At 45.4% G+C, this 24,904-nt stretch overlaps 1 protein-coding gene across 1 annotated transcript in view; it reads right to left on the bottom strand.

The window, feature by feature from the left end:
* LOC138286353 (uncharacterized) overlaps positions 1–24,904 on the bottom strand; it is a 1,286,679-nt gene that overhangs the window by 1,000,385 nt on the left and 261,390 nt on the right. Inside the window, exons 37-38 of the mRNA XM_069226509.1 lie at positions 21,036–21,241; positions 2,955–3,078 (exon numbers count right to left, since the gene is read on the bottom strand). Coding sequence (XP_069082610.1) covers positions 2,955–3,078; positions 21,036–21,241 — 330 coding nt within the window. The remainder of the gene's footprint in view (positions 1–2,954; positions 3,079–21,035; positions 21,242–24,904) is intronic.

Below are 24,904 nucleotides of genomic sequence, written 5' to 3'. Positions count from 1 at the left end.
TTCTACGACCATTAATGCTGAATAAAATAGCAGCAGGAGCCAAGTGATCTACTTTCCTAGCACAGCAGGCAGCACACGTAAGGCAGGAGCACCCACCTCTAAAGAGTGAGGATGCATTAGACGCCAAATACTTTTAAAGCTGGGCCCCAGTACTACCAATTACAGTTTGTAAACGTTGCCAGTCATGGAGGAGGTTGTGGGGCTGGGTCTGTCCTCCTTATAGCCTATATAACATTACAACAGAGGCCCAGCTAAAAGAACTACCACAGGATGGATAGGAAAAAGGATTTTCCTGATAGAAAAACCCTCACCCACTAGGGTTACCCCTTGGTGGCATGCTTCATCATTGGGTTTCTTCCTGTTCCGCTACGGAGCGGGCATGCTAGCTCATTGTAAATCATATTAAATCATTGGAATTACTGGGAGACAGGTATTTTTAACTCACCCAAGACCCCACTACTCCTATCCCTCCTGTGATTCACATTGACAAGACTACATTAGTGCTCCCACATATCCCGTAGGTCATAGCACGCCCGCTCCGTAGCGGAACAGGAAGAAACCCAATGATGAAGCATGCCACCAAGGGGTAACCCTGGTGGGTGAGGGGTTTTCAAATAGGAAAATCCTTTTTCCTATCCATCCTGTGGTAGTTATTTTAGCTGGGCCTCCTTTGTAATGTTAACTTTATGGGTTGCACAAACTAACCTAGCGTATGGCTATTTTACCTATGCTTTCTAATGGCGAGCCTCCCCATGTCACATTACATTTATTCAGCTACCATCAGCAGTTGTGTTTTTAGGGAAATGTGAAACTGCAACCTGTGTCTGTCTGTTACTACACACCATTAGGCAGTGTGAATTATTCTCGAGCATGCCCTGCAGGAAGTGTGACTGGGCAGGACAGCCTTCTGATACACTGCGCAACGCTATCAAGGCGATGAGTGCTGCTCGAATGAATGGTTCATTCAGACACTCTCCCACAATGATAAACATATTAATCAGAGGCAAAGGAGAATTTATACCTGATTTGTGAGGTAAGTCTTCGGGTATGGGAGCTGTGGTGTAGAGCACAAACCTTTGCTGCCAAATGTTACTGTAGGGCATGCATAGATCACTAAGTGCGCCTTCTCTGAGGATGAGGATGGGAACACGATTTATAGTGAGTGAAGCATGTGAACTAGTGTTTGGATATATTTTGTAATTGGACACCTGAGGAGAATATAGGAAGCCCATGTGCACATGAAATGGCAGTAAAGGGGGGTGGGGGTAAAACTGTTGCACGTTGCAATTTACTTTCAGATCCCTCAGCTCTTTGAGAAAAGGAGCTCACCCATTCTTACTAACCCATAGTGTTGATCAGTGGCTTGCTATTCGGAGACGGCCCTTCATGACATGATGTGTTTTCTATTAAATCGATTTCCTTAGTGTTATTGATTCATTTCTATCTCTGTGGACTGGTGCCCTTGTCTTTCTTTATTGATTATGTGCTATGCACAACATCTATATCACACGCAGCTCACAAATCTTTGGCCTCTCTGCTGAAAAAACAGAGCAATGGTCACGTATTCCAGTTCCTATTGCAATTCTGTGTAACTGTGTGTGAAAGAGGTACACAGTTGCCAACATACTGAGAAGTCAAAAGTAAATGAAAATACAATGCTTACAGGTGAGTGTGAGTTCTCTGGGGGTTGTGCAGTGAAGTAGATGTGAGGAAGTGACTTCAGGAGTTAGTGAAAGGAAGCTGCTGATGATAAGATATGCAGATGGATGAGATGTGAAGTGATACGGGTTGCATGTGTTAGATGTATAATGAGCCTAGAGGGCATGATTAAGACACTCTGAAGACCACTACCCCTCCCACAGGCCTCAGTAATGTTTAACTCACAGGCTCACAATTTCAGAATTGAAACCTTTTCAATATTATTTATAACAAAATCATTGTTTCTCATGTATCTTTAAACAGCCAACAACCATTGACAAAGCCTCTCTGGTTTACTATGTGTGTCAAGTTGCTAGGTTATAAATCTGGATACAATAACAAAAAATTCTTACTGAAATCAAAATATCAGTCAGGTGGCACACTGCAGGAATTACGGAAATGTTGTTTAAGCCATGTTCCAAGTTACATAGGTCATACCCCTTTTCCTCTGTGGGAATCATTGCAGAGACTGGAAACCCATTAGCTTGGAGGACTAGAGTCTAACTCTTCCAAAGGATATTATGCTTTAACTTGCCTTTAACGTATAATTTATGTGTTTGCTCCTCTTGCAAAACCACAACGCAACCTCAGTGCTTAAGGTAAGGAAACTGATGCCATATTATTTTTATATGATGTCATAACTACAATCTCACAATTGCTTTACTTTCTTGCGTTCGAAAATTGCTTGAAAATGCACCATCTTCCTACTATTTTTTCAAAAAATTCCCGGGGGCAACCCCCTGAACCCTCCTTAAGACGGTCAGGTTCTCACACTACCCTTGCTCGCCACAAGGCACTCATCCCAAACCTTTACACCCCACAACATTCAAATGTCACCTGCCGTCACTACTACATTCATCCATCAACATAACTTTGCTGTCCAGCTGATGAATCAAATTTAGTGCATCTGGACTCCAAGTCGACTGGGATAAGACATTGTTAGAAGAATTAGGGGCACCCCCGGTGGACAGCCTTTACCTGTGGTTTATGCATCTTGAAAAACAAAAATCAATTATATCACAAACACAAAACATTTTTTTTGCCACAAAACCATTGTATTTTGCACTTTCTGTGAACGCACCACCTTGGTCGACGCACTGCCTCGTTCTCCCTTTTCTCGCGTGGTTGTAAGTACAAACATTACTGCACATCAGAACATTCAAGTGACATTTAAAAGACTTTTATGGATATTCCATCCTCCAAGGAGGCTGACACAGATCAATGGACGCCGGCCGAGATCATTACGAATGACTAACCTTGCCCGTTGTCTTCCTTTTCTGCCTCGGAGGCTCTTTTAGCGCTCGGAATGTCATCCGGGGGAATTTCATTTAATATCCTGGCAGCGCACTCAATTCCTCCTGTCAGATCGCTCAGGCAGTCCTATAAATAAAGGGCGGCAGGCTTTACTGCGGGAGTCAGCAGAGGAATGGCGCGCGACGGCGGGCTCGGTGACACTGCACCCAAGTAAACAATGGCTTCAGCTTTTTCTGTATTTGAGCCCTTAAGACCGAGCAAGAAAGCGAATATCACCCCCCTCACGCCCATTTATTCACTGCTCACACTTTGGAATGTCAATGTTTTTAATGTGATGGCTAACGGTTTTAATGTCTTTCAATTGATTCCAGTGTTTGTAAAGCAACTCAAAAGGAGCCCATTGAGCTACAAAATGGCATCTGAGGGCCCGGTTCTCACCCTTGAGTATTTTTGCAGTCGTATTTAATCGTTTCTGCTTAGGTTTCTTTACCAGGAGATCACATGTAGGGTTAGCTGGGCTAGCAAAAAACACTATGCACAGATTGGAATTTATGAGAATATACAATGCAAAGAATTATTGGCAAATTCTCTAACTGAGAAGAAGAACAATTGCTTGTATACAGTTCCCTTTCATCAGCTAAACTAAATTCCAAGCGGAAGAGTGGACCTGAAACATACGAAATGCAAGTTAAGAGAAAATTCTAACGAGAAGTAAGAAAAACACGTTTTTTCCATCTCCATTAGGAGCAGCAGAAGCTGTGACAAAGAAAAACAACAAATTAGATCTAGGCATAAGCATGTCCCATTTAAAAATAATTTATTCTGTTGAAGTTTTAGCTCAGCTCACCACTGACACACAGGTGACCTTGTGTAAGGCATTCAGCTCTCTCTCCATTCTACAGCTGCCTAACTGTAAAGGGGAAGGGATTGCCATCAGTATAGAAATATAAAATACATAACCCCATTGTTGCAATGCAGTTGTTCCTTGTTTTAACGACACCAGTGAACCTTGTGTATGGTATGAGGTATTCCATACAATGAATGAACTCTGGAATGGCACCTGATGGGAAATGGGTTTATACTGGGACTTAACTCTCAGAATTTGACAAGATATGATTTTTCAATACATGTCACAGATATAACCACAATGGACATCTCTGAACTCTGAAATCCAACTAAACAGTCTGCAATGCAGGGTAGAGCTGTCATGCTTTGCAGTAAATCCACAGTTGGTTAGAGGCCGTTGATAGTGGAATTAAGGCGGGCATCATGCCTCAATTAGTGGGGCCTACGCTATGGGAAGCAACACAACCTGCCCCTGTCCTCTCTTCTACTCAACCTCCGCATTATTATGGAGATTTCATCTAGTAACTAAACGTTGGAGCTTAGGACCAGAATGGCTGGGTTGGCTAGCCACTCTGAACACACTGTGTAATCCTAGGGAAAATCAGTTTTTATGCATCAGTTCAGTCGTGTGAAAATCGGTGGCTCTCAGAAACAGGTTAACTACCATAATTAAATCCTATGTAAGAATGGATATTTACATTTACACCACCTTCAGGGGGCGTAGCTTTATAGGGGGGTTGTCGATTGCCCCTCCCTCTCACTCCTAATAAATGCTGAAAGTTGGGTTGTGGGGACCCTATCGGGTCTGACAGTGTCTGTCAGCTTTCACCTGGGTAGTGCCTGTTCTATCAGTGATGGAAACTCTGAATATCGACCAAACTCCTCTAAACACTAAGATGAGGCTTGGGTTTGCGTTTAGGTTTGTACGTGCACGTATATACATAGAGTGTGCAGACAGGCCCTGCAGGCAGAACCATGATAGGGCAGCCTTGAAGATAAGGTGTTTGGTGAAAGAAAATAAAGAGTCTCTGGGCACGTGGATTACACCTTGCCTGTTTGTAACTGTAGTGCGCTGATTAATTTGTGAAACCTGACAAGATCGTCCAGCTCCACAATATTATGCCACACAGATGGGTTTCATAAATGAGTGACATTAAAAAGAACGTGCTAAATTGATCTGATTGGTGCTTTGCGGCGGAGACCACAAGAAGTTGCAGGACCAAGCGGGAGAGCTAACCACTGATGAACATAAAAGTGACAGGATACTGAACACACACACACACACACACACACAAAGTGAGCTTCAACCTTGCCATTATTAAAGCAGACTGTAATGCTGCAGAGTAGATGCTGAACTGCGTTGAACACGTAGACACCTTAATTAAAATCACTGTCTCAAGTTTTGCAGATACAAAACTAGACATTGGAGGACGTAGACAAAGTGACGATGGAAAGCAATTATTTTGGGTCTATCACTATACGAAAAACTATTTTACCTTCCACGAGCAAGAGATTTTTAATGTTATGCATTGTTTTCAGCTTTTCATATGCATGTTGAAGATGGCCTTGTGCACGTGCTGCATGTCTCTACTTCATCTATGACACAGAGGCTGCCAGACTGCTTCTTGAGCTGTGCTGTGTCCCTAAAGCTTTTTCAGAGGCAGACCAGATGCAATGATGAAACAGGAACATCTTTGTGACATATTTTTTGCAGGGTGCACTGCACGTCTTGTTAAGGAATCTGAGACTGACACCCCCTGGATCTCACTAAGTTAGAGCCCTGACCATCACAATGGTGCTGGTGCTTACTGCATTATCATCATCAATTAGTCTGTTTTTATGGGGTCAAAACGTTGACAACTGCTCATCTTTTAAAAAATAACATAACAATTAAGAATTAAGAATTTCACTGTGTTGTAACAGTTGCTTTATCTTTATCTACTGCACGTGTTCTTTTCTCTCATAAGCATTTACTTTTCTTATACAATGTGACTTTTTAGACAGCTTTTTCTTATTTCGTTAATAATGTTTTGTAGGGATAAATGATATACTGAAACAGTTAGCCTTGTATTTTATTACTGGGCTCACAGGTGCGGTGTAGATCAGGTTGTACCCTCACTAAGGCCCCCATTCAGAGGCGAGCGTTCATCAGACCGCCAGCCTCATGGCGGCGGTCTTCCCGCTGCGGACCCCATCGTAAAGACCCCTGCATTACAAGTTGTGGGGTTTGGCCGAAGCCAAACCGCCACAACGCTGCCTGGCCCGCTGGTGCAGTCGCACTGACGCAGACGGCGGTGAGCTCCTCCGGGCCTTGCATTACGAGGCAGCAAACTGCCAGGATTTTTGTGGTGGTCGTCCGCCACGAAAACCCTGGCAGAAACGCACCCAGCGACAGGAATCCCCATTCCTGCTGCTGGCACCCCCCCCCCAAACACACGTTCCCACACCTCCATGCCCCCCCCCCCACTGGTCCACACACTTGCAAACACCCCCATCCAACCGCACATATCGATACAAAAATCCCTACCTGCTCTCACACTGACATACACACACCCCCACTCACATACGCACCCCCCTTTGCAATCATTCACACCTCTTCCGCATTCATGCACACCCCTACCTCCTCCACGCTCACATACATTCACACACTCCCCCTCCGCATACACATACTTGCAAACACCCCCCCATCCGCACACGTGCACAGCCCCTTAATTCGCTCACATTCACCCACACTCACATGCATCCCAATACACACACCTACTCACTCACACCGACACCCCCCTCCGCATACATGCAGACACACACAGCCTCCACGCACGCACACATTCACGCACACGCACGCCCATTCAGGCACACATACACGCACCCCACCTTTTGGACGATGAACTTACCTTTTCCGGCGAGTCGGTCATCCGGGAGGGGATGGGTCCTGGCATTTTCCGCCGCCAGCACTGCACTACTGACAGGACTCCGCCACGCCGTATTACGTATCGTAATACGGCAGACAATGTCTTGTTGCCATTGCAGTGCTGGTGGTGGAATCTCCTCTTCAACTCTGTCGGCCTTTCAGGTCTCCTAATATGGCACTCAGCAAACCGTGAGCACTGGCGGTCTTTTGACTGCAACAGCTTCGACGATCTTTGACAAAGAACGCCGAAGTCATAATGAGTGCCTAAGTGTTTGATGCAGACTGGGATCATGGTCCCTCTCACAAAAAGAACTGTGTTTTCCTCAGACCAGTGGCGAAAGACAAAGAGGAGATTCAAATTACTGCTGCCCTTTAACTGCAGGAGGATCCTTGCCCCACAGCCAAAAGGGCATTCCTGGGGTGTGCACTGTGCACTACTTTCTAGAGAGAGTGGCCCTTGAGAAGCTGTTTGCCCTTGTGACAATGTCAGTAATACAGGCCAGCTACTCGTTTGTCTGAGAGAAGCTGCCCATGAAAAGTAGGAGTGCTTTTTAGGTCGCTGTCTGGTTTACTAACAACATCTTGGGGACATTCGGAAAGCTTCCCTGAGAATGCATTCTGACCATTGCATACCATTGGCTTTGTGGGTTGTAACTCACATTTGCTTGCTTTCTATTTGCTGGCTCTATTTGTTTTAGGCTGTCCAGCTTGAGTTTGTCCCTTGCCTTGCCCAAACCCTCTTTGTTGTAGTCTTCTACCAATAATGAATTTCTGTAAACAGCCTTTAAATCTTGTTCTTATCTTGTCACATTTGCTGTGTATTCAAAGCCTGAAGTAAAATGTCAGGCTCTGTCTTCCAAGGAGCCGGTTGTTCACTTTTCTTTGTCCAACTTCAAAGTAAGAGGATTTATGTGACGCTCATGCTGGTTAATCAGGGTGTTCTGTACAATGTTGTTTTTTTCTAGCACAAAACAAAATGTAAATGTCTGTAGATGAACTGAGAAGATTTAATATTCTCCAAGAAACACAGCAGCAGGCTACAAATCAATGCACCTAACCCAAAAGTCCCTAAGCTATAGAAAAAAGTTATATTTATCTGTCCTTCTTGTGTGCACTCAAACCGACACCTGCTGCCAAAGTGTACCCCTTTAAACTAAAGGGAAAGTATAGTTAACACCACCAATAATAAAAAATGTCCAATTCTTTGTTTTGAAATTATACAAGTCTTCTTTTTACTCTTTTTTTCTTATCCAATAGTACATGAATTCATAGCAGCAACAGCCAACGCATTTCATCCTTTCACATAGGACTTCTTCAGGGCTAAACACTTGACCTAAAAATTGATTTATCTAGTTGTTTCTCATAAGCCATTGGTATTTCCAAGGTAAGCATCTTTTGTTCTTCCGCAAGTCAAGTAGTATACAGACATCGGCGTGGGAGAAATCTGGCCAGAGCAAAAGATGCTTACATTGGAAGTACTATTGGATAGTAAAAAAAGAATACAAAGAAGACTTGTATAATTTCAAATCAAAGAATTGGACATTTTATATTATTGGTGGTGGTGCACTACCATTGTTCTAAAATGAACTGAGAAGATATTTCAGAATATGGATTGCACAAATGAAGCACATTTTTTGGTATTCTGAAGTGTGGTGGAAACAAATATTTTAATATGATCAAAAGAAATCAATACATTAGGAGATGACATTTCCACACAATATCATTTGTGCAATGTATACTTTTATCAGTAAAACTTTATGTTTGTGCAAATGTAATGGTCATTTTGATTGAAGATGTGTTGTCTGTAAAAGCAGTGTGCTACCACACCATGCATACTCCGCTTTACCCCACTCGTTTCCTCTACTCTGCACCACTCCACGCCACTGCACTCTACTCAGCACCACTCCACACTATGCTACACCACTCCACACTGTCACTGCACTCTACTCTGCACCACCCCACTTCTCTCAACGCCTCTCTACTCTACGCCAATGCACTCTATAACACACTATTCTACTATGCACCACTGCCCTCTGTTTTTACGCCACTGCACTCACCACCACTTCACTGTACTCTGAAACAGTCTTCTGTATGCTACTTCACTCTATGCCACTCTATTCCACTCTGTGCCACTCTACTCCACACCAAAGCAATCCACCCTGGGCCACTGCTCTTTACCCCACCGTACTCTACACCACTCTGTTCTACACCATTGCACTCTATGCCATTGCACTCTACCCCACTTTACTCAAACCCAGTACACTCTATGCCACTGTTCTCTACGGCAATCTGCACTGTATGCCCCTGCACTCTACACCACTTGACTACACCACTGCAGTCTCTGTCACTTTACTGTACACCACTCAACACCCCTGCACTTGACACTAATATACCCTACACCACTCTACTCTACATTACTGCACTCTGACACTCTAGTCTACAATACTGCACTCTCTGCCACTGAAGTCTAAGTCACTCTACTCTGCATCATTGCACTCTATGCCACTGCAATCTACTTTGCACCACTCTATTCTATGCCCTCTACTATAGCCTTTGACAGTGCAATTAATGCCACTACACTCTATGCCACTCTAATCTACTGTGCACCACTGCAATCTATGACACTGCAATCTAAACCACTTCATTCTACACCACTCTATGCCAGTGCGCTCTAACCTACTCTGCACCACTGCACTATATGCCATTGCATCCTATGCTGCTGCACCACTCTACTCCACTGTGCTCCATGCCACTCTAATCAGCATCATTCCACTCTAATCTATTCTGGACCACTGCACTCAATGCCACTACACTCTACTCTATGCCACTGCACCCTATGCCACTCTACTCTACCTGCACCGCTCCACTCTACCCTGCATCACTCACTCTATGCCACTTCACTCTACTCTGGAACAATTTACTCTATGCCACTGCACTCTAAGCCGCTCTACTACATTCTGCACCACTCCACTCTTAGCCATTGCACTGCACACCACTGCAGTCAAATTTGCACCACTCTGCTCTACATCCATTTACTCAAAACCAATGCACTCTATGCCAGTCTTCACTGTATTTTACTTCATTCTAGTCCACTCGGACACTCCACTCTTTGCCACTCTACGACACTACTCTATTCTATAATGCTCCACGTAACACTCTCTACACCACGCCTTGGCACTTTACCCCACTTTTTTCTGACATACGGCTCCACACCACTTCACTCTGACAGTCTATGTCACTCCACACTATGCCACTCGACTCTACAACACTACTCCATTCTATGCCACTACACTATATGACAATCTATTCCACTCTACAACACTCTACTCCACTCAACACCCTCTACGTCACTCCATTCTGCTGTACACCACTCCACAACAGTCTATGCCATTCCACTCTGCTCCACCCTACACCCTTCCACTCTACACCACTCCACTCCCTTCACGATACTCCACAACACTCTACACCACTGTACTCTATGCCATTCCATGACACTCGACTTCACTCCAATCAACGCCTGTCTATGCCACTCCAAAACACTCTACTCTACTCTACTCTCCTCTACTCTCCTTTACCCCACTAACTTTTAGCCATGCTGAACAGCAGCCATAACATGGCTAAAACATATTGGCAAAGCCAATGGTTCTTGCATAGGTGAGACCTATTTATTGGATTTGCCAGTGCTTGTTTAAATTGTGAGGCCACACAATATGTGCCCACTCAAAGTGTAGTTTTAAAGCAAGCATCTGCGGCCCCTTCTGTTATTCAAAAGGGCTGTGTTTGGGTACAAACAAGGCCCTTGTTGGAGGGACTCTGCTACTGTCAATGTACTTTATAAAAGACTTAACATTGCTGACCCAAGTGCAGAGAAAATGTGTGGTTTGCCTACCAAAACTAAAATTGGCAAGATTTTCAGACCAGTTATTTTGCTGGCTTTGTTTAAGGTGCTTACCTCTGCTGGACCTTCTGCAGACAATGACCACATGCTGTGGAGATAACAATGACTGCACTGAACCTGAGCACTGAAACCAGTGTAATCCACTGCTACCAGTGCTCTCTTAGCTCATGAACACCATTTTCACGTTATACTGCTTTTCAGCATCAAACTGTCCTTGAAATCCTTTAATACATAAGGCTGCCTTGTATATGGTAGTAGAAGAGGATTCTCAGCAGCGCCATTATAAAGTACAACTGTGGTCCATGCAGCAGTTTCTCATGTCCAGAGGAGCAGAAGTGTGAGAAGAGGCATGGTGACATCAACTCTTCAGATACAGTTCATCCACTAACCACATGCCCATGATGTCCTTGTGGTGCATGGTGGCAACTGACATCATGAGCGTCTCTGGCTTGGCAGTGAGGGCCCCAGACACTGGCTAGAATTTATTTCAATGTAATAAAGACCAACACTAGAAGCAGTTCAGGACCCCTTATTCCTTAAAAAGAAGTCTTTTGTGGCGGGAGTTATACTCATCATTCACCAGCCTGGAGAGCATGAATCCAGTGACCACACTGTATTTTACAAGAGGCTTAATCACTGAGCATTCTGCCATTGCCACCAATGTGATCAGAGGTTGTTGAAGTAGGGATACCAGGACATGCTTTGCCATCAGCTCCTCATTTCCCTGAATGTAAATGTAACTTAGATTACACTGAAAACTCTTTTTAAGCGCTTTTGAGATACAAACAGCACTCACTAGGTGGTCTGACATTGTGTTTGCTGCTTAAAGTCAGAGGAGAATGTGAGACCTGAGGTGTCTATACTGACACATAACATAACTTAGGCACATGTTGTGGGTGTGAAAGTGTACAGAGTTTAGACCTGTTGGGTTAAAAGGTGAAGTGTTTTAGCATCTCTTGTTGGTTAGTTACCAGCCCAGCTAACCCCGTGTCAAGGAAAAGAGGTCCAACCTAGTCTCTAAAATAATTTTCAGGGTTTTATTCCATCCAGAACATAGGGTAGAAATCTGGTAAGCACTTGGCCAGGAAGCATTTAAATTGTGTGAAAAATGCAGCGTCATAAGTTATGCGCAAATTAAACCTTGAGGCTTAGCCAAGTGGTAGAAAAGACAAAAATCGCTCACCTTTTGTAACACTCTTTCTGGTGGATACTGTATCTAAAAAGATTCATCACCTTTAGAATATTCCCAGCCACAAGATTGGATCAGGAAGATTTTTCAACTTGGCCCCTATGCATCGATAGGTGCCATCATGTGGCTCAATGTCGTCTCCTAACCACCCCTGAAGTGGTGACTGAAGCCTTTTATAGGCGCCACCAGGCATGTTGATGTCAGTTTCTTTCCAGATATCATCCGCTCCCTCGGACGCAGTGCCCCACAGTATTCAACTGTGCCAGGAGGAAGATCTCTAAATTGGGAACTTTTTAGATAGAAGAGTCCATTCTACAGAACGGAGAGGTAGGAAGGCAGTGTGGAATCAACAGTTGGGTAGAGTATCCTCCAGGAAGAGTGTTACTGAAGGTAAGTAACTTGTCCTTCTAATGGATACTTCTAACTGCAGATTCCTCACATTTAGAATAGATACCAAAGCAGTACCTCCCCAGGTCGTGGGTCTACGGAAAGCTTAAACCAAAATGTCCTGTAGGACTGAACAGTCAAAATTAATTTTCAGTTGGACCTTGATGTCAAAGCAGTAGTGCTTCATGAACATGCTGATGACCACGTTGCAGTCTGACAGATATCCAGGACAGGCACTTGGTCTGCTAATGCAGCTTGGCCCTGTTAGAATAGGTCTTTGACCCTTATGGAAGCTGCTTCTTTGCCATTGCATAGCAGATTTTAATCCATTTCGACAAAGTCTTCTTCTGTACCACTTTGCTTTTTTTTGTCCCAGATAACCCCACAAAGAGCTGATAGTCAACTAAATGGTCTTTGGTGTAATCAGTATAAAAACTAAGTGCCATTTTGGGGGTCCAGCCAATGGAATCTTGCCTCCTCTTTCAAGTTGTAAATTGGCGCAAATAACTCAGAATAGTGATGGATTGGGTGGAGTGAAAAAAGGACACAACCTATGGGAGAAAAGTCGCTCTGGTCCTTAGCACCAGCTCGTCCAGAAAAAAGGTTGTGTAAAATGGCTGAAATGACAGAGCCTGAAGCTCACTCACAAGATACGTTGGTGCTATTCAATGAGGAAAACCATCTTCAGGGTCAGCAGATGTATGGGACAGCTTTGTACTTGTTCAAGGGGAGTGCACATTGTAAAGCTAAGGATTAAAGTCCACTGTGGCATCCCAAATGTTTTAGGAGGAAACATGTGGATCAAGCGTTTGAGAAAATGCATCACAGCAGGTGACTTAAACAGGGATAGGTGTTCCAAACACAAAAATGCCTAAAGGGCCAACAAGTAATTTTTAAAAGTGCCCACTGCAAATCCTTGCTGAGCCAAAGACAATACAGACATCAACACATCTGACAGTTAGCTTGGAATGTGTCCATATTATGGATGCTGTACCAAGCCACAAGCTTGTCCCAGTATCCTGCATAAATGGATATCACAGAAGGCTGCCAGGATGACATTGACTACTTCAGGAAGCAGATCGAATGCTGTCAACTGCTGCCACTCAGCCCCCATCCATGGAGGTCTAGATTGTGCAGGCCCGGGTGCAAGACCCTGCTTGCTGCTGCAACAGAAGCTCTTCCTGAGATGGCAGCCTGATTAGAGGACATAAGCTCATGCCCAGAAGTTCCGGGCACCACACTCTCCTGGCCCAATCCGGAGCACCTAGGTTCATTCTTGATCTTCTTCAGAAATTGTGGCCAGGGAGGTAGGGTTGGGAAGTCATGCAGGAGTACAGAGCTCCACCCTAAATAGATTGCTTCTCCAAGAGACAGTCTTCTTCTAAATCACAATGCGCAAAACTGGTGATACGGTAAGGTATCAGGGGTGGCGAAGAGATCGAGCCAGGGCTCTCACCACTGGCGGAAGATGCCCTGACCACCTCCTGATGCCGTGCTATCCGCTAGGTATCACCAGCTGAGTTACCCTGCCCTCTGATTTAAAGAGCCCGCCAGGTGGTATATACTCAAGGCGATAGTTCAGCCAAACCCACAGGCACAGAGCTTTACACAGAGCCCAGGACCCCAATCCACCCTGCTTGATACTATACCACATAGCTTTGGTTTTGTCTGTGAGGCCCTAAACCAGCCTCCCCTGGATGGATAGCAAGAAGGCATTCAATGGCCACTGAAGGGCCCACAACTCCAGCATTTTCATGTGAAGGAGGGCCACCACCAGGGACCAGAGTCCTCTGATACCTACCTCTCCCAGATGACCTCCCCAACCAGTAGTGATGCTTTTGTCACCATAATGAGCTCTGGGTGGGATAGATAAGGATCTGTTGTTGGCCCAACTGCAGTTGAACAGCCACCATTGCAGATCTTTTGCAGTCTTCTCTGAAAGCCAGAGAGAATCCAAAAACTGCCCTTGGTTTTAGGCCCACTGAGACTTCAGATGCGACTTCTGAGCTTGTATGTGCCACCTTGCATGATCAACTAGGAGGACGAAGGAGGCTAAAAGTCCCAGAAGTCTCAGAGCTATCCTCACTGAGACCCAGATGTGAAGCTGAAATATCAGTACCGTAGCTCAAATGTTCCAGACTCTGTTCTATAGGGAAGGCTCGAAAATGTACCATATCCAGGAGGGCTCCTATGAACAGGAGCCTCTGCAAAGGAGTTAGGTGTGACTTTGGTACATTGATCATAAACCGCAGTGAAGTAAGGACGATGACAGTCATCTGGAAGTGGTCTACAACTGACTGTGGTGAGCCCACATTTAACAGCCAGTTGTAGAGGTTAGGCTAGACTGCTACTCCCAAATTCTAAAGATGTGCTACGACCACCGCCATCACCTTTATGAACACCCAAGGCACAAAGGCGTCGTCAAAAGGGAGCATGGCAAACTGAAAATGCTTGTGGCAAATCTTGAACCACAGCTAGTGTATAAGGGGCTGCAGGATAGGAACATGGAAATAGGCATATTCTAAGTCCAATGCTACCTTCCAGTCTCCTAAATCCAGGCCAGAGAGAACATGGGCGAGTGTGAGCATACTGAATTTGTCCTTCCTCACAGGAAAAAGTTGAGGGGGTCGGAGATCTAAAATAGGGTGAAAACCTCCACCCTTATTTGGTACTAGGAAATAGGCATAACACAAAGTTCCTCTTTCTGAGGCCAGAACCCTCTCTATGGGTCCTTTCTCCAAAACAACCTGCAACAAAATTGACTAATGGTCCTCTGAAAACTGCTCTGATTTAGATGGGCTAGGCAGTGGCATGGAAAAGAATGGAAGGGAGTAGCCCCTTTTGACAAGCTACAAGACACACCTGTCATACATTATTGCTTGCTACCCATCTACAAAATGAGTGATCTTGCCTCCTACATGGTGGTTGTGTGTCAACAAGGGTAAACTAAAGCAGTTTGGGGGTTGCAGATAAATGAGCTAGGGACTGGGAAGTGTAATACCATGCTGTCTGAGCATTTCTTGCTAGAACCCCTCCTGTGACCCCGAATGGACTGGGGTATCTGCTGTTGGGGTGGTTAGCCTTGATTGTGTCTAATGGCTAATCCCCTAGTAATGTCTTATAGGGGCACAATTGATGTGGATACTGCCTTGCAGGTGCAGAAGGCCGAAGGAGATCACAGTTGCTAAAGTGATTTAGGATGAAATCATCTTTCTCATGAAAGAGTTGAGACCCATCCAAAAGCATATCCTTCATAGATACTTGAACATCACCTGAAAATCCTGTGGATCTCATCAACAAATTGCACTGATGTCTAGCCCTGACTGGAAAATGTACTTGGCTTCATCCTGGTCATCCTGAATGATCTGTGCCAAACTGACTTTGAACTGCTGGTACAATTTCAGCCTCAATTCATGGGAGTAGCGTCCCAGCAAACAGCTGGCATTGACAGTCCTAAGAGCAATGTTGGCAGAGGAAAACATCCTCTTACCAAATGCCTCCATTCTCCTAGACTTCCTGTCCTGCTGGATCATAGAAAAGGGATTGGGGTTAACTCTGCTGGTGGAGGCCTGTATCACCAGGCTCTCACGAGTAAGATGCTGGGTGAGAAAGGCACGGTAACATGAAGGTGGCCTATAGTGACGTGCCAGTGGACAAAAACAAGATTTTGACTAAGTGCCCATGAGGGCGTCAGCCTGGGCTTCATTAATTGGCAGCAGAGGTTCTAAAGAAGATTGTCCAGGCTACCAACACTTTCATGAGGACATAAGTCTTTATTTCAACTGCAGCCAATTGTAAATCTAGGACTTCATCTGCCTTCAAATTACTACGGGGAAGAAGGCTAACTCTTTCATGGAAGGCCCAAGGGACACCAGGCCAGTGTCAGAGGAAGTATCCAGCCCACTGGCCGCTAGTAGGTCTATCTAAAAATAATCCTAATCATAATGTGGGCGGAAAACATCCCAACCATCACTATCATCATCAAAAGCATGTAGGCTTTGGTAGAGTCCAATTCAAAGAGTTGCTTTAGTACGGGAGGGCCATTTATAGGTGAAGGCATTGTCTTTTGTGATTTTCTGAGTCGGAAGGAATGGGAGCCAGGTGTATGAAATGAACTTGCGCAGAGCTCGGTGGAGGCTGAGATGGATCCAGTTTGGAGTCAGACAAAACTATGTGCTTGCCATTCTCCTTTGGTAAGATGGGTCGTGGCATCAACATGGGATGAACCAGCATAGATTGTGATGCTGAGTGTGGAATCGGCTCCAGAGTTGGAGCAGAATCTGAAATGGATTCAGTAGGCACAGCTGGCAGAGGGGCCAAGAAAGGTGCCAAAAATGCAGAGCATTGCTTCCTTAAATGCCTCAATGTGTTGCGGCACAGCTGATGGACCCAGAAACTCAGGATGCACCAGAATCAGTTGTGGAATTGGTTCCTCAGCAGGTGACAGGGAGTAAGATGGCGAGACACCTTGATGTCCTTGCACTTTTTCAGAAGGAGTGTGGCCAGGATGGTGTAAGACCCACTTGGACTTCTTGAGTTTCTTTTTAGATCTATATTTACCCTAAACCTTGGAAATAGGTGAAGATCTTTTGCAGGACCGGCCCCAAAAATGAGAATTAATTTTCCAACAGGAACAACCTTTACGTAACTTCCGGCAAGGTTCAGTGACACAAATCTTGGCTTCATTGTCCCAGATCTCTTTGGATTTATCAGGGTACAGTCTCTGTGTGGCTTGGAGTCATGGGCCGACCCTAGACACCAGAGGCACACCTAATGAGGATCCGTCACACAGATCTGTTTACTACAAATCCTACAAAGTTTTGTTTATTTTTATTATTTATATAATTTATTTATTGCATAAAAACAACTGCAACAAACAGCTTGAGATACAGTCAATGGTTACAAGTTGATTGTCGACAAACAGTACGGTTCTGTCTAAGTAGCATAAATGTCCATATATCCCCCTAGGTTCCCTTAGTTGGCCCACAACGAGATGCAGTGGTGTTAGTTGAGGGCATGGTTAAGAGCCAAAGTACTATACGGATTAGTATTACCAGACCCGGCTTATAATCGATCCACCGGCAGCATGTTCTAGTTAAGGGTGCTACGGCAGGAACTAACGCGCGGTGTTAGTCATGCTTGTATTTAGCCCGCTCTCTGTGATGTGGTGGTAGGCGATATAGGTATGGGAGGGATATAATTATTCTGAGTGTAAAGGTAAGAAACAGAATGGGCCCCATATGTCGTTGGGTCGGGAGCTAGGTGGTATCAGTTCACCATATTCATCTAATTGTTCTTGGCAATATGTAACATCTTGCAACCAGGTAGTGACAGTGGGGGACGGGTGCCTATCCCAGTGTATGGCTACTCTCCTTTTTGCTATCAAGAGTAGCATGGCTGTGAGGCCCCTGCACTCGGCAGGTACCTGTGAAACATGGCCTAATAATGCCACTAACAGCATTCTTGATGGGTCGTGTCCAGTTAATATCTGTATGGTATCGAAGATCGCCTCCCAGAATGCCAACATCGACGTACATATCCACACTAAGTGTAGGAAGGAGGCCTGAGCCTCAAAGCATCTGATGCATTTTGCATCTGGGACTAATCCTATTTTGAAAAGTTGTAGAGGGTTTCGGTAGAGGCGGTGCAAGTATATTAAGTGTATGACACGTAATATGTGGTTAGTGGAGAGGGGTTCTAGTTGGCCACAGCAGTAGTCCCATTGTTCTTCTGAAAATGTTGAGGAGAGGTCCGCATCCCAGCTTGCACGGGCACCTGATATGAGAGGCGGACAGAAGACTGGGTGGAGTTATACAGACGGGTGATCAGATACCTAGGAGATGGGGACGAAAGAATAATTTCTAATGGTGGTAATGTGGGTGGCGCAGCAGGGAAGGTGGGGTGTAAGTAGTGGCATGTTGCCCAAATTTGATAGTACAACAGAACGTCTAATGATGTGTGACTGGCGCCTTCTGCCTCAGGAAGTTGTGTGATCAATTGGCTATCGGGACATATATCAGCAAATTCTGAGATTTTAAGTTTTAAAGCCCGTTCTCTGGTGCCGTGTCCTTGAAGGGGCGGGATTATTGGGTTCTCGAATAATTAAATGGATGGTGCATATATTAGGGGGTAGTCCAGCTCGTTTACGTAGCCCCTCCCCTGCACAACGCAGACAGGCGATCATATTTATTTCAGCTCTGGGTGTTTTGTAAGGGTTGAACAGTGCCGACTTGAGGGGGCACGGTGCTGCTCTATCTGCCTCTATGCCGGTATGTGGTTGCAAAGGGGTTGGGTGCATCCAAAAGTGAGGATATTGCGCTTGTGCACAGTAGGCGTAAGTGTCATGTCAGACGCCCCCAGTCCGCCCCTCATTGGCGGTAGAATAAGAAGCTCCCAGGACATTCTGGGCTGCTTTCCCGCCCAGACTAGGGTGCCCAAATTGGATTTTAAATGTCTAAGGAAGCAGGTAGTGAGGGGAAGGGGAATATTGAGGAACAGATAGAAGAACTTAGGAAGGACCACCAACTTTGCTAGAGAGATGCGAGCTTTGAGGGATACCGGAAGGCATGAACATACTGGTATCCTGTCCTCCAGCCAGGTCATCGCCCTACCATAGTTTGCTTGCCACAGAGCATTAATAGCTCGGCTAAACCAGATGCCTAGTAGCGGACTGGCTCCTCTGCCCATTGAAGGGAAAATTTGAGGGAGAGTGGCAGAGTGTCATCCGTAAGGGGGAGTAGCACTGTTTTCCCCCAATTTATCTGCACACCTGAATATCCTCCAAAACGGATCATCTCTTGTATCATGGGAATCAGGTTGACAAGTGGGTCACGGGTATAGGGCACATCAGCATGTCATCAGCGTACATTGAAATCACCAGGGCTCTGGAGGTTAGGCCAATGCCCCAGTTTGCGTGATGTTGTCGGAAGCGTGCCGCTAGTGGTTCCATTGCAATGGCAAATAGCAGAGGTGACAGCAGGCAGCCCTGTCTTGTCCCTCGGGTAATCTGGAAAGGATCTGAAACAGTCCCATTTATGCGCACTCGTGCCATAGGGAGAGTGTATAATAGACTGATCTGTTTTATAAATATGGGACTAAGTCCTGTTCTCACCAGAAGAGGGAAGAGGTATGTCCATTCAGGTGTGTCAAACGCCTTCGTGGTGTCCAATAAAGCTGCCATTGCCTGAACATTTGGGGCCAGGTGGTGCATAAAGGCAAAGATTGTGCGGAGATTATGGGATGTGGACCTGCCCGGTATAAAACCAGCCTGATCCGGACGAATGATTTTTGGTAGGAGTGGTAGTAACCGGTTAGCCAGCATATATTTTATTATCGACATTGATGAGAGAGAGCGGCCTAAAGAAGTCACAGTGCGACGCTGGCTTGTACGGTTTGAGTAGGGTAACTATCATAGCCTCTCGTAAGGAGGCAAGGAGGCTTCCCGTATCTAATGAGTCCTGGAACATGGCCAGGAGGTGGAGGGCCAGCAATGAGGCAAATTCCTTATAGAACAGGGTGGTAATCCCATCCCCCCCGGGGCTTTGCCACCAGGGAAGTCAGCAATTACCTTAATTATCTCCTCCTGTAATGGGGGTCTCTAGGTAGGTGCAATGAGCTCGGTCCAGCCATACCAGTTGTATCGTATCAAAGTACTTAATGAGTTCCGGTTCGCCCATCACCGAGGTTGCTTGGTATAATTTTGCAATGAAAGTGGACAATACTTGTGCTATCTCTGATGTGGTGGCAACTAAATTGTTGGTGAGGTCTAGGATTTCAGCTGCATGGGAGGAGGTGGGGTTGGGACGTAGAACCTTCGTCAAGGTTCTGCCCAGTTGGTCCCGAGTTTCTTTATGTACGTACTGAGTTTCACGGTTGGCCTAATTTCTGAACTCTGTTAATTTAGAGTTAATGTCCGCTAGCAAGTCACCTTTCTTTGAGTGGAAATAGCAAGTCTCAAGGGCACAGGTCTCACATTCAAGGCTAATCAATGATGTGCGAATGGATTTTAAAACCCCAGCCTGCTTTGCAATACATTCTCCTCCTATTACCACCTTGAAGGCCTCCCACAGTGTTGAAGGCAATTTAACTGAGTTTATGTTATGGGCAATAAATTCAACAATCTCCTTTTGGATCTCGTGAAACACAGCGTCGCACAGCGCTCTTGGTGGTAGGCGCCATGAGAAAGGGCGAGGGATGGCATGGGGAAGGCGGAGCTCTAATAAGACTTGTCAGCTGATGAGGAAAAGTAAAAGATAGCTCCGGATTTGCATACAACAGCATGGAAAAAAAGGAACTGACAGCATGCGTGGGTGACACCTATATACGGCCAAAGTCAACACTTCCAGGCTGGAGCAGAGTCGATGCAGAACTGCACAATGCCACCTATCGGCATGAAGAGGCTATGCTGAAAATCGTCCGGATCCAGTCTGACACCTGGAGATACTCTACAGCTAAGGAATCTACAGATAGTATTATAATAAACTACATATATTAAGAACTAAAATGCTTTAGGTGTAAACACGTCCTTTAGAACTTATTGGAACTTCATTTAGTGGTAAATGCACATTATAGCTGTTTAAGTAGCTTGTTTTGAGGAAAGCTGAGACTGTAAGATCTTAAGGTGCTGCTAAAGACAGTGGGAAGATGGGCTGGCAAGAGTGGTGTGGTAGCCCATTTCTGTTACCACTTCTCATGTAATTATCCTGAATATTTATGATATGTTTGCCTATAGACAGTTAACATGGACAGCCCTACACACATCAGGCTCTAACAAGAGTTGTCTACAGATAAGTATGGTAACCATGAAAACCCTGGTCCAGATCTCTGCCCGATGGGAGAGATCTCACCCTTAATACCTGGATGACGTCTTTTGTTCTCCTGCTGCCTTCGTTTATAAGTTGGTTTAATGTGTTGCTGAATTGGATGCAAGTGTAGAGCTGTGCCACCTCGCTGACTGTTTCGAGAACCCAGTGCTGGGCCTTCTGCTCGACCACCGCTGCTTCTCGATCGCGTGCTTCCAATGCAGCGTTTTCCTTCATCACACTGGGTGTTAAGCTTTTTTCTACAAAATAAATACCCAGGTCAAAGATTTAAGAAGCATAGTGCCATCTGCCAATTAATATTGATACAAATAACGTTGATAACTGCCTTGCATTAAGCAGGTTGTGAATGTGTGAAATATAAACGGAAGCTTCCTGTTTTTTACACAGCTGTAGTAGGAGTCAGCATGTTTCAGCCAATAAGGGAACCGAGGTAGAGGTAGATTAAGTGATTTTCCTAACATCACATAATGTGTGTATTGGTGGAAGTCGAGCTCGGAACTCAGCTCCCTTTTGTTACTTGCCTTTTTTCCCCACATGAATTGATGCACTCTGGTCAGTCGCTACCCATCCACAGGGGCTGAGTGGCCACACCCTCTCATCTTTTGCCCATCAAGAAGAGTGTCTGTCAGGCTCAGCAAAGGTCATCCTGGCAAACACTCTTCATTTTCAGGTCAGGAAGCCAGCAGCTATACATGCGCTAAATGTGCGGCTCCTGGCTGCCTAAGCTGAACTTTGCTGGGGTAAGGATGTCACAGCTACTCTGGGCCTGACCACTTCAGCTCAGCAAAGGTCCTTGAGGCCCTCCCCCTTGTGACGAAGCAGAGTATCCTTAATTGCCTCAGACCTGGGCGCTTCAGTTTTGAGCTCTGAAGTGCCCAAGGCCAAACATCAATCAGTAGCATCTCGTCCCAGAGCGGGGTGGGGTCTGTAACTCTCACTGACCACATCCCACTCTGTGATGAGTAGAGACTGCTGCCTTCCCTCACTGGCTGACCTAAGCCAATGAGGGAATGTAGCAGTCCCAACCCTCCTGGGACCTCTGAGGCAGAGCTGCAGGGAAGTGTGATTTTTTCTTTTTTTGTTAATGTTTGGTCCATGCATGTATGTATGAATATTTGGCAGGGAGTGTTGTGAATGGATAGTGAGTGTTGTGAATGGTTGTGTGTGTGTGTGTGCACGTATGTGTGAATGCATGCGTGTGAGTGTGTATGTGTGCATGTTTGTGTGTGTCCCGTCCGCCCCCCTCCCTGCTAAAATTACTGGCCGCCACTGACTATGGTTGAGGCCGTTTTTAGATCTCCGACCCTACAACTGAAACAGGTCATATAAAATTGTTCAATCAATTCAATGCATGTTTCTCTCTAAAATGAATGCTGTGACAATTTTGAAGCCCCTCCACTCTCACTAGAACTCATTATACACTTGCTCTACAAAACTACTTATCAAAATATCCACAATTACAGTCCTACTGAGCAATATTTTATTTTTGGTGATTTTTACGTCTCAGCTACTAACAGCTTTAGCTGTCTGTTGGCAAGACCTGTTGTTTCCAACCTACATACATAACTGAATGGCTTTGCTATATATATCAGTTCAGTTGTCTCCCTCTTTATTCAACTGTTTTCCTCCCTGTCTTGGTGCTTGTCCCACCCAGGTTCATTTTGGCCTCACAATGTTCTGATTGGTTGAGTTGTATCCTCCAACTGCTGACATTGCTTGCACTCAAGGATTGTTTTATTTCCCTCTAAGCACTCCAAGTGATTTTATTGCCCTCCTCCTTGTGCTGCTTGGGCCCCTTCACTTTGCTCCCGAGCCATCTTGCTCTCAGTGTTGCCATCCAGTCTTTCTAAATATAAAGAACCACCACCGGGGCTATACTGGCCTTTAGCCCATCGCGCATACCCTCAAGGGGACTGGAGCTAATGGAGTCTGGTTTTTCAAAGCCCAGGGCCGTTGTTTGTGCCTCTGTCATGTTCTCCATCTTCCCAGGATTATTTTGCAGCAGGGACAGCGGGGCTTGAAGAGAGAGAAAGAGAGGTCAGAGAATGACAGGAGAAAGAAGGCGTGAGATACCGAACAGGAAGGAGAGGGATTGGTTTGAGCATTTTTATCACAGCTTCTCTTGCTTTAGATTCCCAGTCCAGCCCTGGCCACTAAAGGCACCACACTACAGAAAACAATAGGGGTCTAATCACGACAAGATTCGCTGCTTCCTAAATGTGTCTCCCTCCTCAACTTGAATAAAAAATTAAATACTTGGTACTCTGGCACAACCTTTCCTCAACTGTTTGATGGCCCTTCATGTCCCTTCTGAGGTGCCCTTCAATTATGTTCTTCCTATAACCTCCTCATGCCTTCTCTCACCAGCATTATTCGAGGGCTCCCTGCGGTTCAGTCTGTCCATGCAAAAAAACAACCCTAAGTAGGTACATAGAGTGGGCCTGCTTGATGTTCTGTCACAATCCTCCACCGTGTGGTTTCAGAAGCTCAGCATTGCCAAGCTCACGTTATGTGTTTCCTGCCTACGTTTTATCCACAAGACCTAGAGAAGGAAATGAGAGGAGAGTGTATAAAAGTTGCAGGATTGGTACATCTGCTTTCAGGAGCAGTAAGAAGCAGTAGAAAGTCAATGTCCACCATTCTTAGTTGAGTACCATCAACAGACAAGAAACTTCAGATTTCTCTGCTGCCCCCTGCTTTAACTAACTGCAACTGGTGACTGGTATTTGCTTTCATTCTATGTACTGCAATAGCCTGTACTGAAATTCGGCATTGTTTCTAGCAATTAGCTTAATCACCATGATTGTGGTACAGCACAGCCCAGCTTTTGAACATGCAAGAGCTGATGTATTGCAGCTTGCACTAGAGTCACCTCTAGCAAAGGCCATGATGGGACCAAAAGAGGTGGATCAGAGATGACATGATGAGGAAGGCATAACACACCCCAGTCTTGCGTAGCCAATGAGCGGATAGCAGCTGACCTCATTCTATGTGAACTAGAGCGATGCAGAAGACATCCTCTAAAGGCCACTTGCAGATGAGAGAGAGAGAGAGAGTCTCTCTCTGCCATCTCTGAGATGGCAGTAAGAAGACATATGTTATCATCCTGCTATTAATGTGTGCAATGTGTGCATTAACAAACTGTTGTAATTATAGTAGCTGTCAATGACCTGGTGGAGTAGCATGTCCATTCCAAAGGTGTCTAGATGTATAGTATGTAGTATTTATGCCCAGATATGTATTTCTGGCCCCATTAAAAAGGCTTCATCTATGCAGCCGGGCAGGGGGGGGGGGGCAGGGGGAGGAGGTGCTCCCTCAACACACACATAGTATATATAGTCAGGCCGTTTAGGTGATGTTTTAGATTCACGGAAAAAAAAACATACAATAACTACACAAATACTTCTGCGGATGGCAGTGTGTTTGGAATATCACTTCCTGATTTGGACCCGATGGAAGTACTCTTGAACTGGCTGTCACCCGTGTTTTCCTTTGACGACTTCCTGAGTCCCACCTTCCACACAGCGCCCAGGCAGGGATTCCAACAACCCCTACTGGCTGCCCTGCCTTCCGCTGTCTGTCATGGACACGAGAAACGTAATGCGCGTTTCACACCGTGCCTTACCTATGACTTGCTTTATTAGTCATGGAAATCATTTACTCCCAAACATGTTGACGACTTAAACTTTCAGCGTGGGGTTTTCCGACGTTCTCTCCAAAGGGTTACCTGCACCTCTCCGATGCACACATTATGTGTGTATAAAGTGACAGGCGCCAAAGTCCAGACTATGATTTAGGGCTCATTGTGCACGGTAATCCATCCATCGGAGGAGCTTGTGGCCATCCGAGGACGATTGGAAAACGAAGAGGAACCATAAAATGCAGCATTATAGCCCGCTGCC

Source organism: Pleurodeles waltl, chromosome 3_2, assembly GCF_031143425.1.
Source record: "Pleurodeles waltl isolate 20211129_DDA chromosome 3_2, aPleWal1.hap1.20221129, whole genome shotgun sequence".
NCBI lineage: Eukaryota > Metazoa > Chordata > Amphibia > Caudata > Salamandridae > Pleurodeles > Pleurodeles waltl.
Note: the sequence above shows the minus strand (reverse complement) of the source record. Positions and strands in the feature narration are given on the sequence as shown.